The sequence below is a fragment of the Salvelinus sp. IW2-2015 genome, unplaced genomic scaffold (assembly GCF_002910315.2).
Source record: "Salvelinus sp. IW2-2015 unplaced genomic scaffold, ASM291031v2 Un_scaffold631, whole genome shotgun sequence".
Taxonomy (NCBI): domain Eukaryota; kingdom Metazoa; phylum Chordata; class Actinopteri; order Salmoniformes; family Salmonidae; genus Salvelinus; species Salvelinus sp. IW2-2015.
In genome coordinates, this window is record NW_019942586.1 from 23,498 (window position 1) to 38,364 (window position 14,867).

Sequence of the window (14,867 nt, forward strand, 5' to 3'; positions counted from 1 at the left end):
CCAGGTCAGATAGGAAAAACAGTTCTCAGTCCCTTAACCAGCTGCATATTACTATAAGGCAGTGATTTACAAAGCACGGCTGCTGAATAGAAAATATAATGTCAAGGCGGTCAACTCTAGTTGACTGTCAAGAGAGTGTGCCACTTCAGTTGAGTGCATTTTCCCTTTGCAAGTAATTGTTCTGTAATTTTCTTGCATAAAACAGTTTTATGCACATTTACCCTTGACTTGGTAGCTCCAATGGCTGAGGTAAAATGGTTGGCATTTCTCAATTGACAATCTCAAATCTATGCTTTGGGTTGAATGCTCTGAAGGAAGCAGATTAATCAAATAAAATATCTACTTTAATACAACACCAAAGAGACACATACCTGTGTCTCATGATTTATCTCACTGAAATACATTGCTTTTACAAACCTCCATTATTATTTAGTCAGGAAATGTGCTTTTAAACACTTGGCCTTCTGTAGACCTTTAAATGTTTTTAGTGATCACATTTCCTCAGCTTCTCCTTGATCTCGGCTGTACTGGACAAGGAAGTGAGGGGCAATCTGCTGACCCCAGTAGCTTTAATTGCATCACAGCACACACACCATTGGTCCGTCACACTGTGTGATGCAAATTTTCTGAACAAAATGTCCAGGCCCATCCAGCCCCGGGTCTAGCAGATGTGCCAGGTTTGGTTTGGAACACCTCCCTCGAATGTTTGTATGAGAGGCTCTGAGAACTCAGAGAAACAGACATTTTTACAAGCAGCATCATCAGGGCTTGCAAAAGTGTTTGGCTGAGTTTTTTGTGGTTTCCATGGTGATGGGTTGAAGGGACAAGTGGATGATACTATAAAAAAAGAGTGCCTCAATAGTCTGTACTTCTGTTGTGATTACATTAAACCAAGCTTTCCCCTTAAAAGCAAAGCTAATGAAAGCTATTGGATACTGGTGATAATACAGCCTGAGAGACATGCTTTGGCAGCTAGTATAATACATGGATTGTATGATGTTTCCTTTGAAATAATTGTAATTCCAAAGTAGATGCTTTAAAAAAAAAAAAATGGTATTCTAGTGGTGTGGGGTGGCATGTAGCGTAGAGGTTAGAGCGTTGGGCCAGTAAGTGAAAGTCTCTGGTTCGTATACCCGAGCCAACAAGGTGAAAAGTCTGTCAATGTGCCCTTGAGTAAGGGACTTAACCCTAATTTGCTCCAGGGGTGCCGTACTGCTATGACTGACCCTGTAACACAACACATTTCACTGCACCTATCCTGTGTACTGTATGTAACAACAAAACATCTTAGCCAGGTATGATGAGAGATTATTTCATGGCTGTTGAATAAGACACAAGACACTGATGGTGCATATGGAGAAAGAGAACTGCCTCCCTCCTGTGAGAACCATGAACCATATCTGGCAGGACTACAGTGGACTGGCTGGGGAGAGAGTTGTATGGTTTGATATGTCCCCTGTGACCTCATCACCAAAGAATCCTTTCTGGCTCTCACGGATCCAGAAAGAGCTCCAGGAACCCATCCAGGAACATGTCCGTCTGGCCTGGGGCCTTATCAACACTGAGACTGGGACAGAGGAACTTAACCCATATATTTTAATTTAGGAGGCTAGACATGGTAAGTAGACTAAATATAGGAGACATGCTCTTTAAGAGGAGTTAATGTTTAGGGTTTACTTTGAATACTGAGCCTGTATACTATGTGATGCTGAACGGCTTGATTTAAACGTGTTACCCCTATTTGTACTATTATATGTGCCATATCAAACCATGGGGAGAACAACATTGTGATATTATGAAAGAATGACAGTAAACTGGATCAAGATGACAAATAACTCAGTTCATTTATTTACATTTGTTGCTTTAGGTCATACATAAAGCAACACAGAATCTCCATGAGAAAAGCAGGCTGCATTAGAAGTCCCATAATACATTATTCAATGCATTAATTTAAGAAAGAGTGGCATGCCTCTGCATGACAGAAAGCTGTCTACGCGAGTACACTTGCGTGTTTATGAGTCTCAGCTTTTCGATAGTAGGATCATAATAGTTTGTAGATTAGACATTTTTGTGAGAAGAACCGTTTTCAGGAACCGCCRTTGTCTYACAAACACTGCTCTAGTTCAGCCCCCGTTAAGTACATCGGCGAATGGTTGGTATCGCCGTGTGCAGACGAAACAGAAAAATACAATGCTTAAATACTGCTGTCTGTAGCTCAAACACAGGGGTTAGAAGCAATTTTTACTTGTGTGTGGAAGTGCTGACAGTAACTGGGACTAATCTGACCAGTTCACTCCAAAACATTATTCAGAAAACCATGTGACCATGCAGGTGATCACCTTCAGAATGGCATGTCTCCTAACCAATCAGAAGGCTCATCATCAGAAAGTTGAAAACAGACTTCAAGTGAACATGAGGAGAAATTAAAGGAAGGAAATATAGGTTAGAATACAGAGAGAAATCAGAGGAAGGATCAAATCCAGTTAAAATGTATTGAAACTTTGTAATTGTTAGATAGTCAAAGAAAAGGCATTGAGAAAACATGAGATTGTGCTACTCAACAACACACAATTTAGCACTGTACAGTGTACTGCATGAATTATGTAACTTCTGGTTCAGGAAAGCACATACACACCACAGCATTCAAACATAGCCTGAGTTATCATGTCAGATTCTGTCCTMCTGAACAACTCCTTTCAGCAATATTCGTAACATTATGAAAAACATATTTAAGTGAAATAGACTTAACAAAAATGAAGAAAGACTTCTATTACAAGCATACATCAACTCTTTAGAAGATTGTCCCATATTCCACCTCATCATACAGTAAATTGAATTTGGCCTTGCATCTGTTTCACCAACAGGTGGCAGCATTAAACAGTCCATGAACTGGAGTAGTAAACCAAAGCCCATGGCCATGAAACCTCTTCCCCTTTTAAGTACAATGGACAATGCACAAAAATACTGGAGGCACTGGGCCATAAAATAAAGCAATAAAAGCTATCATAATGTGTAGCGAAAGTACACTACGGTCATGGTGTCATAGGAAATCTTACAATAACAACTTTTAAATGTAAACTTGTGTCAAACAATATTGAAATAGAAAAAAAGATGAGAAAATCTGGTCAAGCACAGATCCACGTTGGCCCCTGACCCCGACCCCGACCCTGACCTGTGAGTTCAGCAGGGTTTAGTAAACATGCAGAGTCAGCACTAGTCATTATCCAAGGCCTGGACAGCCATTAGGCAGCCATTAACTCCCACACCATTCATCAGGCATCAGCCACAGGTAAAGGCAGCTCCCCAAGTTAAAGTGCTTCAAGTCAGTCTTTTCATTTAGATTACTTTTTCCGCACAAAAACTCTGTCATAACCTGAGTTAATCCATGTAAAAACTGGCTCAATTACGACAGCCAGTTGTTGAAAGAATCAACTCTAGAGCAATATAGATTGGATGATTTCAGCAGTCATATCAACCACATACCGTAAATGATTTAGACCACCATGAAACCATGTACAGYACATTACCCCTCATCATAAAGAAAAATATAATGTTCATGAAAAACTACCACACGTATCACAAACCAAGATACTGCTTGGGAAATGTTATTTGTTCTTTGGTTGGTGTAGGACTATATCTAATGCACTGACAGCTACATATTCTGTGAGAAAATATTAACAAGGTGCTTGTACACATGGTCAAACGGTAGCTTGCCGTCATATGACATGGCACAAATGCAACATACACCAGTTAATGTTCGGCCAGGCTTCAGACCCTATTGCACGAGGGTTAGGGATAGGGTTAGGATTAGGCTTCCCTCCCTAGTGGGCCTCTACATGAGCCTGTGGCCCAGGTGTTCCTCCAGCCACAGCAGTAGGGGCTGGATGGACTGGGAGACAGGCCCGGTTTCAGAGTACATCTGCAGCAGCACCTCCTGGAGCATGAACAGCAGGGGCACTCCCAGGCTCAGCAGCTCATACATGAAGACATAGTCCTGCACATTGGCCCTAAAGTGGAGGCCCACAGCCTGGGCCGTACCATGCACCCACCGAGACAGTAGGCGGGGGGAGTCACACACAGCCCGGGTCACACTCAGGGGCCAGCTCAGGCTCTTCCTCAGGCGGGAGCTGAAGGTACCTGGTGACTGGCTCTGCAGGCCTTCTGTTGGGTCACCGTTGGGAGTCTGTGTCTCTGATCCCTCCTGAACCCCGGCTCCATTCTGACCCTGAGGGAGAGACCCAATGAGTTACAAAGATGTCCCACAAATTAACATCAAAATGACAATTCCAAGTGGATGATTGAATGATCGAGAACAATTACCAGATGTGAATTGAATGTCCTCCGATGGTTCATTCCATATTTACGTTGTGTGAAGTGCAGCTTGCAGTACAACTTGCCTAATTGAACATGATCAAAAGAGGATTTAGAAAAATTGGCACATAAACAGTTAATTATCTCTCCCCGGCACAGCCAGAAGAGGACTGGTCACCCCTCAGAGCCTGGTTCCTCTCTAGGTTTCTTCCTAGGCTCCTGCCTTTCTAGGGAGTTTTTCCTAGCCACCGTACCGCTACATCTGCATTGCTTGCTCTTCAGGGTTTTAGGCTTGGTATCTGTATAGCACTTTGTCACAACTGCTTGATTGGCTGATTGATTGATTGACAGTAAGCGAACATCTAAACCTTAGTGTTGGGAAACACATACCCTGCTCAGAGTCGAAGGCATGGCCTCCCTGGCGCAGGACGGAGCCACAGGTGTCACAGCGAAAGCACTCCCTGTGGAAATAAAGTCCCTCAGCACTGATCCTCTCCACCACATACACGCGCTTCTGACAGGAGTGACACTKGTCACCAGACCCGGGGAACTCCCTCCGCAAGGAACCCTGGGAAACAGAACAGACAGACAGACAGTGCTACAAACGTTGTCAGCACAGCAAATGACGATAATGAGGGAGGGATGCACTTGTGTCAGATTCCACAACTTTGACCCTAAAAGGCCTTATGGCCGAGTTTGGCCTTTGGTTCACAAAGCATAATGAGTCATAGAGTTCTGCAAAGAATAATCATCTCAATCCTTATTTTACACAATCTCTTTTCATCTGACTCAGAGCCAGGGCCTGGGACATAGTCTATGTTCTTCACCTAGATAAGGGCTGTTGTTCAAGGCTGGTACAGCCTGAGTGGCTGCATGCTTAGTCAGACATGCTTACCGGAGACAGAGGCGAAGAGGCTGGGGGTGAACAGGGGGAGGAGGCTTTAGGCCTGTGGTCAGTCTCATAGAGGGTGACCAGCGTCTCAGCTCTGGCTGCTATGGCCAGAGACTCCTTCCCCACCGTCCGCTGACATGCAGCAAGGAGGAAAAGACTGGAGGAAGTTAGGACAGATAGACAGATAGATGATTTGACTACTATGTTCTCTGACTAAGGCCGCTGTTGGGGAAAATAGTCAAGTTATTTCATCAAAATAAGAGAGGAGGGAAGAGGTGAGGATTTTCAGGAATGTTTTCTCATTATGGTTAACTAGTGAGCCTGTCTGGATGCTTCAGATTGTACTCTAGACTGACTGCACGGCGCTGACTCAAACTGATCCGAAATCTGGGAACAGGGAGGGGCAGTCTAACTCACAAAGTGCAACACCACAAAAATATATTCAACCTTAGCATGAGAGGCCCCAGCATAGCTAAAAAACACCTCACATGCTTCTTCCATGCAAGACCTTTGTGTCTACACGTGTCCTTTGTAATTTAGAGGGTAGTACAAGTTACTTTAGCAGGCATGTGGCACTGGGGGCAAAATACCTGTTTGACGTTATTAAAAACAGCTTTGGTTGTAGTATTGCAGTGTGTTGTTGTTGGGATACATATGTGGAGCCACTGCTGTGACACTGAAACAGCAACATGACTGTGATGATAATAACTACAACTGTAAGTTACATGCAAATTAGACTAGAAGTTAAACAAATATATACTTCTAAAATATATATAATTATCCAGATGACATCATGTTTAAAATCAAACAGACAGCACATCATTTGGTTTCTCTAAGAAGCAGCAGGCTCTGCATATAGAAATGATGTGGCCATAAATAGTGCTATGGTTTGGAGGCACACAAGAGTCACTCACCACATGTGACTCATTCAAGGGATCTCTTTGCATTTCTTTCATACAAAGCTGCATATCTAGTGCCCCAGATTGACTGGTCTTTGGTTTTCCATGAAGAATGAAGGAATTAGAGGCATCAGAGAAGAAAACTTAGTTGAACAGTTCAGTGASAGATAAGGGATAGATGAGTGCATCAAAATAACAGTATAATGTTTGCTCTGACATTAGGGGATATGGGTTTCGTCATGACAGACATATGGTGAGAAATGGATGTGCTTGTTTTCACCTTGAGTTGGAGTAGAATGGATGAGGATGAAGACACGGTTTGAGAGAGTGTGAAGGTAGAAAGGGTGATTTCTGGACAAAGGAGGGAAGTGACTTTAGGAGTGGGAGCAGGGAGGATGGGAGGAGAGGGAATGGTCTGTTCAGCAGATCCAGGCTAGGGTGGGAATGGGAAACAGAGGAATGGAAAGTCAAAGAGGGAGAGGATTGTTAAAAGAGAGACTTGAGAATCAGATAGGTTAAATGATAGTTGGCATTCTCAGTTTGAGGGCCTACAGTACCTGGTATTCCATGGCACTCTACCGTCCTATTGACCAAGCCCCAACCTGATTAGTCTCAATTCAAGAACACTACATTCCATTYTGACGTCAACTCAGTTATAGTGCTATAAATGAAAGATGTGCAATATCTCTGCATGATGAATATTGAATGACCACAAAGGTTTTAGCATGACACAACGATAGGGACACAGTAAGCATTTCACTGTACCTGTTGTAATCGGCGCATGTGACAAATACAATTTGATTTGATTGGATTTGACATGCTGAAACACAGACATGGATGTGGTTATTTATACCTGATGTTGAAGTAGACAGGAAGAGGAGGAAGAGGAGGATGGAGAATAGGTATGGGNTTGACGTCAACTCAGTTATAGTGCTACAGATTAAAGATGTGCAATATCTCTGCGTGATCAATATTGAATAATCACAGAGGTTTTAGCATAACACACAACGATAGGGACACAGCAAGCATTTCACTGTAAGGTCTACACCTGTTGTATTCGGCGCATGTGACAAATATAATTTGATTGGATTTGACATGCTCAAACACAGACATGGATGTGGTTATTTATACCTGATGTTGAAGTAGACAGGAAGAGGAGGAAGAGGATGGAGAATATGTATGAGGGGGTGAAAATGTAGAAAGGGTGATTTCTGGACAAAGTAGTGATGAAGAGGTTTTAGGACGGGGAGCAGGGAGGATGTGAGGTGAGGGAATGGTTTGACTCTGTCCAGCAGATCACGACTAGTGTGGGAATGGGAAAGTCAAAGAGAGAAAGATATTATGAGCATCAGATGGGAGTTAAATTAGAGTTTGCATGCTTAGTGGTTTGGGCCTCAAGCCTAAAGTGCCTGGTATTCCATGACACTGCATTCCATTGAAATGGAAACTCAGAGTGATATAGATAAAATGTGTATTTCTTCATGATAAATGTTAAATTATCACAAAGGTTGTAGTATGACACACAGTGATAGGGACACATACAAGACAGTGAGACAGACATGGATGTGGTTATTTTTTACCTGAGGTTGTAGTAGACAGGATGAGGATGAGGAATAGGGATGAGGAGGTGAGAAGGCAGAAAGGGTGATATCTGGGTAAAGGTATAATGAGGTGACTTCTGGACTGGGGTTAGGGAGGATGGGATCAGACACTGAGGGAATGGCCTGTTTTTCCGAATCAGGCTAGGTGAGGAATGGGACAGGGGAGATTTGCAAATGAAAAGAGGGGAGAGGATTGTTAAAGGAGAGCTTAGAGTGTTAGTAATTTGATAGAAGTTACAATGAGAACTGGCATGAACAGGGGGATAGGCTTTAAGCAAAGGTATTCCGTGGCACTATCAAATCATAGTTTTACCTAAACTCCAACCTCCTGAGCCTCAACACAACAGCTTACCCTGGTTTCCACTGAGATGGAAACTCATTTAAAGAAGGTGAGCAGTATCTTTTTTGATGATAAAATACCAAGGAAATACCCTTTCTTGTAATGGAAATTGCAGTATGATGACTACTCTAGCACTAAACACCTTGCTTGATGACTATCCTGTGAGTAATAAAGCTGCAGCCTCTTCCAGTGAGGCACAGAGAACCCTGTGCTACCTTTCAACAGTGCTGAGCACACCGAGTAAGTGAATTACCAGTGCTGTTCATACATATCATCACAGACAGAGCTGAGAGAGGAGGCTACCTAGTTTTCAGCCTGAGCTCTCTTCTGCAGGTCTGTCTCAGTGGGAATATAGAATCACGTAATGGAACAAGAAGAAAACATTTAATGGAAGGATTTCTGTTTGAACAAAGAATTGCCTGATGTGTTTTCACAGGGCGTTACATTGTTTTAAAAAAGCCTTGTTGAAACCCTCGGCGTAAACAGTCATTTATTGACTGACAGTGAAGGTGATTTAAATTTCAGATGTAGGATCTTAATTTGATCACTATTTTGTCGCTGACAATTTTCCTGCGCAGCGTATTCAAGGTTTAAAAAGATTTTWAAAAAAGAAAAAGGTTTGTAATTTCCATTTTAAAATGTCTGACTTTCTTTGCCCTAACGGAAAATTATAAATGTTGAATGATCACAAATGTTTTAGCATGACACACAGTGATACCGACAAAAACACCTACAAAAAATTTCCATTAACTATAAGTCACATAATAATTCAAATTTCCTGTTGCTGCAGGATTATTTTCCTGTTTTAACGAGTTGGATCAAATTAAGATTCAACATCTGTATAACAGAACACTGTGTCCTACAATAACCTGAAATCACCTGCGCTAGCTGTGTTCTGTTGCTACAGACTCTGAGCAGCTAATGAAAACATTGCCATAAAAGTCATGCTTCTGGAGATGATGGATGTTGAATTTCAACACAGGGAGGATTTATGAACTCTGTGCAGCAGCAGTGATGCCAAACAAGACCGAGCGTGCAACACGACAAACACACTGAGGGACGGGAGAGGTGAGGGGTCAGAGTTCAGGGGTCAGATAGTCACCTGGGACGTAGAGGTCACATCCTCAGAGAACAGTGCTCTCAGGTGGACCGCTTTCTCCTTGATACTTTTATTGTGAAACTCTCTAGCATTCTGGGCCTGAGCTTTCTTCTGCAGGACACATACCATGAGACACAGAGACAAAGAACAGGCATCAGAAAGAGAAAGCTGCACCCGCAACACAGGACCACATACTCCCTGTCTGATGAATGGGTCTGAATAGTAATTATTAACTCCCAAATCAGAGTAATGTACGGACAAATAAAAGTATGAAATGTATGCACTCACTATTGCAAATCGCTCTGGATAAGAGCGTCTGCCAAATGACAAATGTCAAAGGTAATGATCAAGCAAGATAAGTGGACTTTGGTCCTACTTTCCTACTGAAGGAGCTAGATGGCACATTGTTTATTGGGTGGTGGGGAACAATAGTTTTGCCGTGTGGAGTAGAGTGGCAGTTTTTATAACACTAATTTGACACACCAGCAGAGATGACTCCACTCTTATACATGCAGACTGAGACCCAGACAGAGACAGACAGACACACAGGACTGGCACAGAACAAGGCCACAAGGGCAGCCCACTGGCTAAACTTGCCAGTCAGCAGCCTCTGTACCTCTTTGTCTCTGCCAGGGCTGTGGGTCTGCTCTTGCTATTGTGGTCAGTGTGGATGATTCAGTGTTGACTTCACCAGCTGACTATGTGCTATACAATGCTAAATGTATAATCAGGATGATTATCTCAACATTCATATTCAGCCTTTCCTAAAAAGGATGTCTTATATGATCACACAGTAATAGGCAATAACAATAGAAAAAGACAGAGCAGACAAAGAGAAATGGACAGATAGAGAGGAAAGGAGAAGAGAAGAGAGGAGAGGAGAGGAAAGGAAAGGAAGGAGAGGAGGAAAGAGAGGAGAGGAGAGGAGGAGAGGGAGGAGAGGAGAGGAGAGGAGAGGAGAGGAGAGGAGAGGAGAGGAGAGGAGAGAGAGGAGAGGGGAGAGAGAGGAGAGAGGAAGAGGAAGGAGAGGAGAGGAGAGGAGAGAGAGGAGAGGAGAGGAAAGGAGAGAGAGAGCAGGAAGGAGAGGAGAGGAAAGGAGAGGGGAACGGAAAGAGAGGAGTGATGTGGAAAGGCGAAGCGAGTGGAAAGGAGAGGGGAATAGGTACCTTGGTGATCTTTTCCTCCACCTCCTGAAGGCGTTGGAGAATTCTAGACATGGCTAGGACCGCTGAGTGGCAGGAGGGAGAGTAGAAAGGGTACTCTATGCTCTCTGGCTTTTGAGGATGCGTCTGGGGTTGCGTCTGAGTACGTGTCTGATCAGCCTGTCTGACCTTCCTGAGGGTGTGATTTGGGCTGGGTGGGGGTTGGAGCTTGGGTTGGAGCTGGAACTGGGGTTGGGGCTGGTGCTGAGACTGAAGCTGGGCTTGGAGCTGGGGCGAGAGCTTGGGTTAAGGAGGAGGCTGGGGTGGTAGCCGAGCGATGCACTCAGCTGCATATTTGGCACAGGTTGCAGAATGAAACTGGAAACACACAGCACATGTGAGCTGCAGTTCTATGGCTCTCTGTCAACTCAGGGTGAGCTTGATGAAAAAACAATTGCAGCAAACAGGCTCCAGTAGTTTAACAGCTGGAGAGAATAGAAGGGAGATTTATGCCCCATGCTTTCCTTTATCATGTGAATCTATTTTTCATTTCCAACCCACAGGGAGCATTTAACACTCTCACTCCAGGTAGGTGATGTGTATACCAAAACTGAGTGACAGTGTGTGTTCTGCAGAGTGTATTAGCGTGGGTATGTGTGTGTATTACAGTATGTTGACCAGGCCTGCTCCAGTCCTCTACCTGTGTCTTGGGGGGAGGGTTGGGTGGGGTCTGCTGCCTGAGGTTGGTGAAGCGTGKGGTCTCAGTCATGTCCATGGAGCGTGGCCGAGGGGCCCTCTCAGAACCCCAATCACACGGAGACTGATGGGGTTTGTCAGCCAGAAACAAAGCCAAGGAAAAAGGTTAGTAGAAAGACAGAAAAGGAAGAAAAGAGAGAAAGTGACTTGCAAGATAAGTTAAGTATCTCACCAAACAGTTAAGAACAAATTCTTATTTACAATGATGGCCTACACCGGCCAAACCCGGACGACGCTGGGCCAATTGTGCACCGCCCAATGGGACTCCCATTCACGGCCGGTTGTGATACAACCTGGAATCGAACCAGGGTGTCTGTAGTGACGCCTCTAGCACTAAGTGCCTTAGAACTCTGCGCCACTCCCCCCAAGACTTTATAACCAAGTCTTAATCAGAAAACGAACAGTACACAACCAAGCCTGGCTCTTTCCCTTGGAACACAACTGATCACCTCTGTCCTATAGCACACTGTGGTATAAGGCATCTGAGAACAAACATGCCAGTTACTATACCATACTACAGTACTGTATAAGCTATGGAGGACACTGTCCAACACTGACAGTGTCCTTAGGAGGGGGAATGGGGGACATATCTTGGTGGTTCTGACCTGTCTCCTGAGGGTGAAACTGGGGTTGCTCTCCTCAAACTTGGACAGGAGCTGGCTGGCCATGGAGCGGACCTTGTTCTCCTTCACCTCCCTCCCCTCACCCACACAGGACGCACTCTGACTGGAGAAGTTGGTTGCCTGTCATGAGAAATAGTGACTTGAGTTATCAGGGCCAAAATAAATTGTATTTTGCCGTATTTGACTGGTGCACTTAGAATGTCCTTACGAAATTGTAGTTTGATGGTAATAACTACCTCTTCCAAATAACTGCAGACTTTTCGTCTCCTTTTGTACGTTGGGTCAGTATCTTCTAGCTTCTTCTCATCCTGAAAGAAAACAACCCAGCCATAGTATATGACTAAATATTTCAGACTTCACTCAAAGGTAAAAATATTCAACATGAAAGTGAACTATTAAAATAGAGCCCATCTAAAAAACACTCTAGAAGAATGATCTGTATTTATACATTTATCTTGTGGAAGGCCCCAATACCGTCCACTTATTCAAATGAAATGACTTTTGAAATGATAACACAGGGAGGCTGAGAGGCTCTCAAGTTGCAGTCGTTATCAATGAAGACAGGCACCTGGAGAGAGGAGTGTGATTACCTTCGGTACCCTTTTTCTTGGTACCAGAACTTTGTTCATACTTCTGACTGCCTTGGAAGGATAGTCTTCACTGTTTTCGTCGGCCCCTCTAGAATCTGCAAAGAAACACGAGTACATTAAAAGGTATGATATTTTCCACAGAGCTCAGCCATGAATGCCAAATAAAAGCAATGGCCAATGTGTTGTTACATTACGTCTAAAATAAACCTAATATTACTGTGTTGGAAAGAACCGGATGGGGCAAGACCATCTGTTTTTCCTGAGAAATGCCACCTAAAAAATAAAGGGCTTTTTCGTGGAAACCAATACTGAAACTCTTCACTACAGATCATAAGAATGTATACAATTATTGCTAAATAGTACATCCTCATTCCGTGGGCAACCAGCTTTGCTGTGGATAGAGGCATATCATGTGACCTCTTAGAGACCATAAAGCAAGTACAACTGATGTCCATGTGGCAATAATATGCTCTGTTCACCTTAGGCATGTCAGACCAGAAACTGGAGTAAGGTGTAGTGTTTTCTCTCCAGGCATCCTAGAACAATACACTATCTGTAAGGTAGCCTGTACTGCGCTGGGCAGATGTGCATTCCTCTCATGCCAGACAACGTGACTGATAAGGTTGTGCAACGCAGACCTCCTTTCAAAGGAAGCCAGATGAAATCTCATACCCTCTTTTACACCAGCTAAAGTGTCTCTAGAAAGACATAACTTATCTGAAAGAGAGCAGGGGTCAGCCCAGAAAAAAGGGATGAAATACATTAAAGACAGAGACAGCTGAATATGTAAAGAAATGGCCCTGGTGAAAACAATACAGTGAGAGGCTGGGCTTTTAATACAGTGGACACAGTGGAGTGGTAGGGTCAGTGACAGTGACGAGGTGTTAAAGTATCAAGTTTCAGGTTTTTTATTAGTAGTATGATCAGGATACACACGGTATACACTGTCCAACGAAATGCTTACTGCAGGTTCCTTCTGGACAATGCAACAACAATAAGAAAGAATAAAAAATTAGAATACGAACATCAAGTAAATAGCTCAGTAGAATAGAATAAGTATAATACAGGAAGGCACAATTTATAGTTCAATATTTACACGCGTTATGGGGAAGGGGGGATTGGGGGGCTAGTATTTAAATTGTGCTGTATTTAGCAATAATAACAAGAGTCTGGTGGCAGCCGTTGTGATGTGGTGTAGCATGAATGTGTGTGAGTGGATGTATCTACGGGGGTGCCAGGGCAGAGCAGTAGGACTATATGCCTCTCCACCCTGTCTGCTCCTCAAGTGTTCAGAGCCAAACGCTTCTGCTGCATTTAAAAAGAACTCTGACATGGGAAGGAGCCTTTTAAAAAAGGCCTAATGATATAAAGGGCTGCTACTTCAATCAGACTACATAGAAAACGATGGGATATTTTGTGTGTGTGTGTGTGTGTGTGTGTGTGTGTGTGGGTGTGTGTGTGTGTGTGTGTGGTGTGATTTGTGTGTGGTGTGTGTGATGCATGGTGTGTGATGTGGGGTGGGTTGATGAATAATTGTGGTGAATAGTGCAAGTTGTATAGTTGTGGTGGTGCATGAACTGGTGCGTGAAATCCAGGTGTGTACAATGATCGATGATCTGAGTACGATGTCTGTGAAACTGTGCACTGATGAGTGAAAAGTAGGTTGCCGGCGATGCATAAGGATGCAAGGTATCCGGTCGTGTGTGGATGGTTGTCGAGCTGCGGAGTGAACATCTGAAGTCTGAGGCTTTGGACAGAGCCGAACGCCGCCCGAAACCAGGAGAAGGGATTCGACTTCGGCGGATCTCGTGAACATTATGGATGTGTCACTGCACCTTAAATGTCCCAATGATGTCACCATTGCCCTTGAATGAATTAGCAAATGTTGTGCTGCTATTTGTATTCTTGGCGAAGCTTTTGATAACGGTAGACACTTCCCATTTTGTGTGGCCGGTTAACCTTTCTAGGATGTGGACGTAGCGTCTCACCCTCGTCAACAAGCCAGTGAAACTGCAGGCGCCAATCAATACAACAAATCCCTATAATTAAAATTCTCCACATACAGTTTTAAAGAATTTTAAAGATACAGTTGTTGTAAATCCAGCCACAGTGTCCGATTTCCACTAAAGGCTACGATGAAAGCAACACAAACGATATGTTAGGTCAGAGCCAAGTCACCGAAAAAAAACCACACCATTTCCAGCAAAAGAGAGGAGTTCCACAAAAAAGCAGAAAAAGATAAAATGATTACTAACCTTATGATCTTCATCAGATGAACCATAGGAACTTCAATGTTACAACATACATGTATGTTTTGTTCGGTAAGTTTCATATTTATATAAAAAAATCTGCGTTTACGGGCCTCCCTGGTCTAGGCAACAACTGCATCGAGCGCTAGCTGCGCCACAGATACTCTGGGTTCGCAGGGCCTGGTCGCAGCCGGCCGCGATGGAGGCGTCCGTGGGCGACGCAAATTGGCCTAGCGGTCGTCCGGGTTAGGGAGGGTTTTGGCCGGTAGGGATATCCTTGTCTCATCGCGCTCCCAGCGACTCCTGTGGCGGGGCCGGGCGCAGTGCGCGCTACCAGGGGGCCAGTGCACGGTGTTTCTCCGACC

General features: G+C 43.9%; 1 protein-coding gene across 1 annotated transcript in view; it reads right to left on the reverse strand.

The window, feature by feature from the left end:
- Positions 1-1,819: 1,819 nt before the first annotated feature.
- The window catches only part of LOC112068647 (F-actin-monooxygenase mical2b), a 54,389-nt gene continuing 41,341 nt past the window's right edge, over positions 1,820-14,867 (reverse strand). The window contains 11 exon segments of the mRNA XM_070438261.1: positions 1,820-4,225; positions 4,321-4,397; positions 4,702-4,879; positions 5,228-5,333; positions 6,152-6,195; positions 9,146-9,253; positions 10,309-10,662; positions 10,985-11,104; positions 11,646-11,783; positions 11,900-11,971; positions 12,254-12,396. Coding sequence (XP_070294362.1) covers positions 3,833-4,225; positions 4,321-4,397; positions 4,702-4,879; positions 5,228-5,333; positions 6,152-6,195; positions 9,146-9,253; positions 10,309-10,662; positions 10,985-11,104; positions 11,646-11,783; positions 11,900-11,971; positions 12,254-12,396 — 1,733 coding nt within the window. The 3' untranslated portion in view covers positions 1,820-3,832.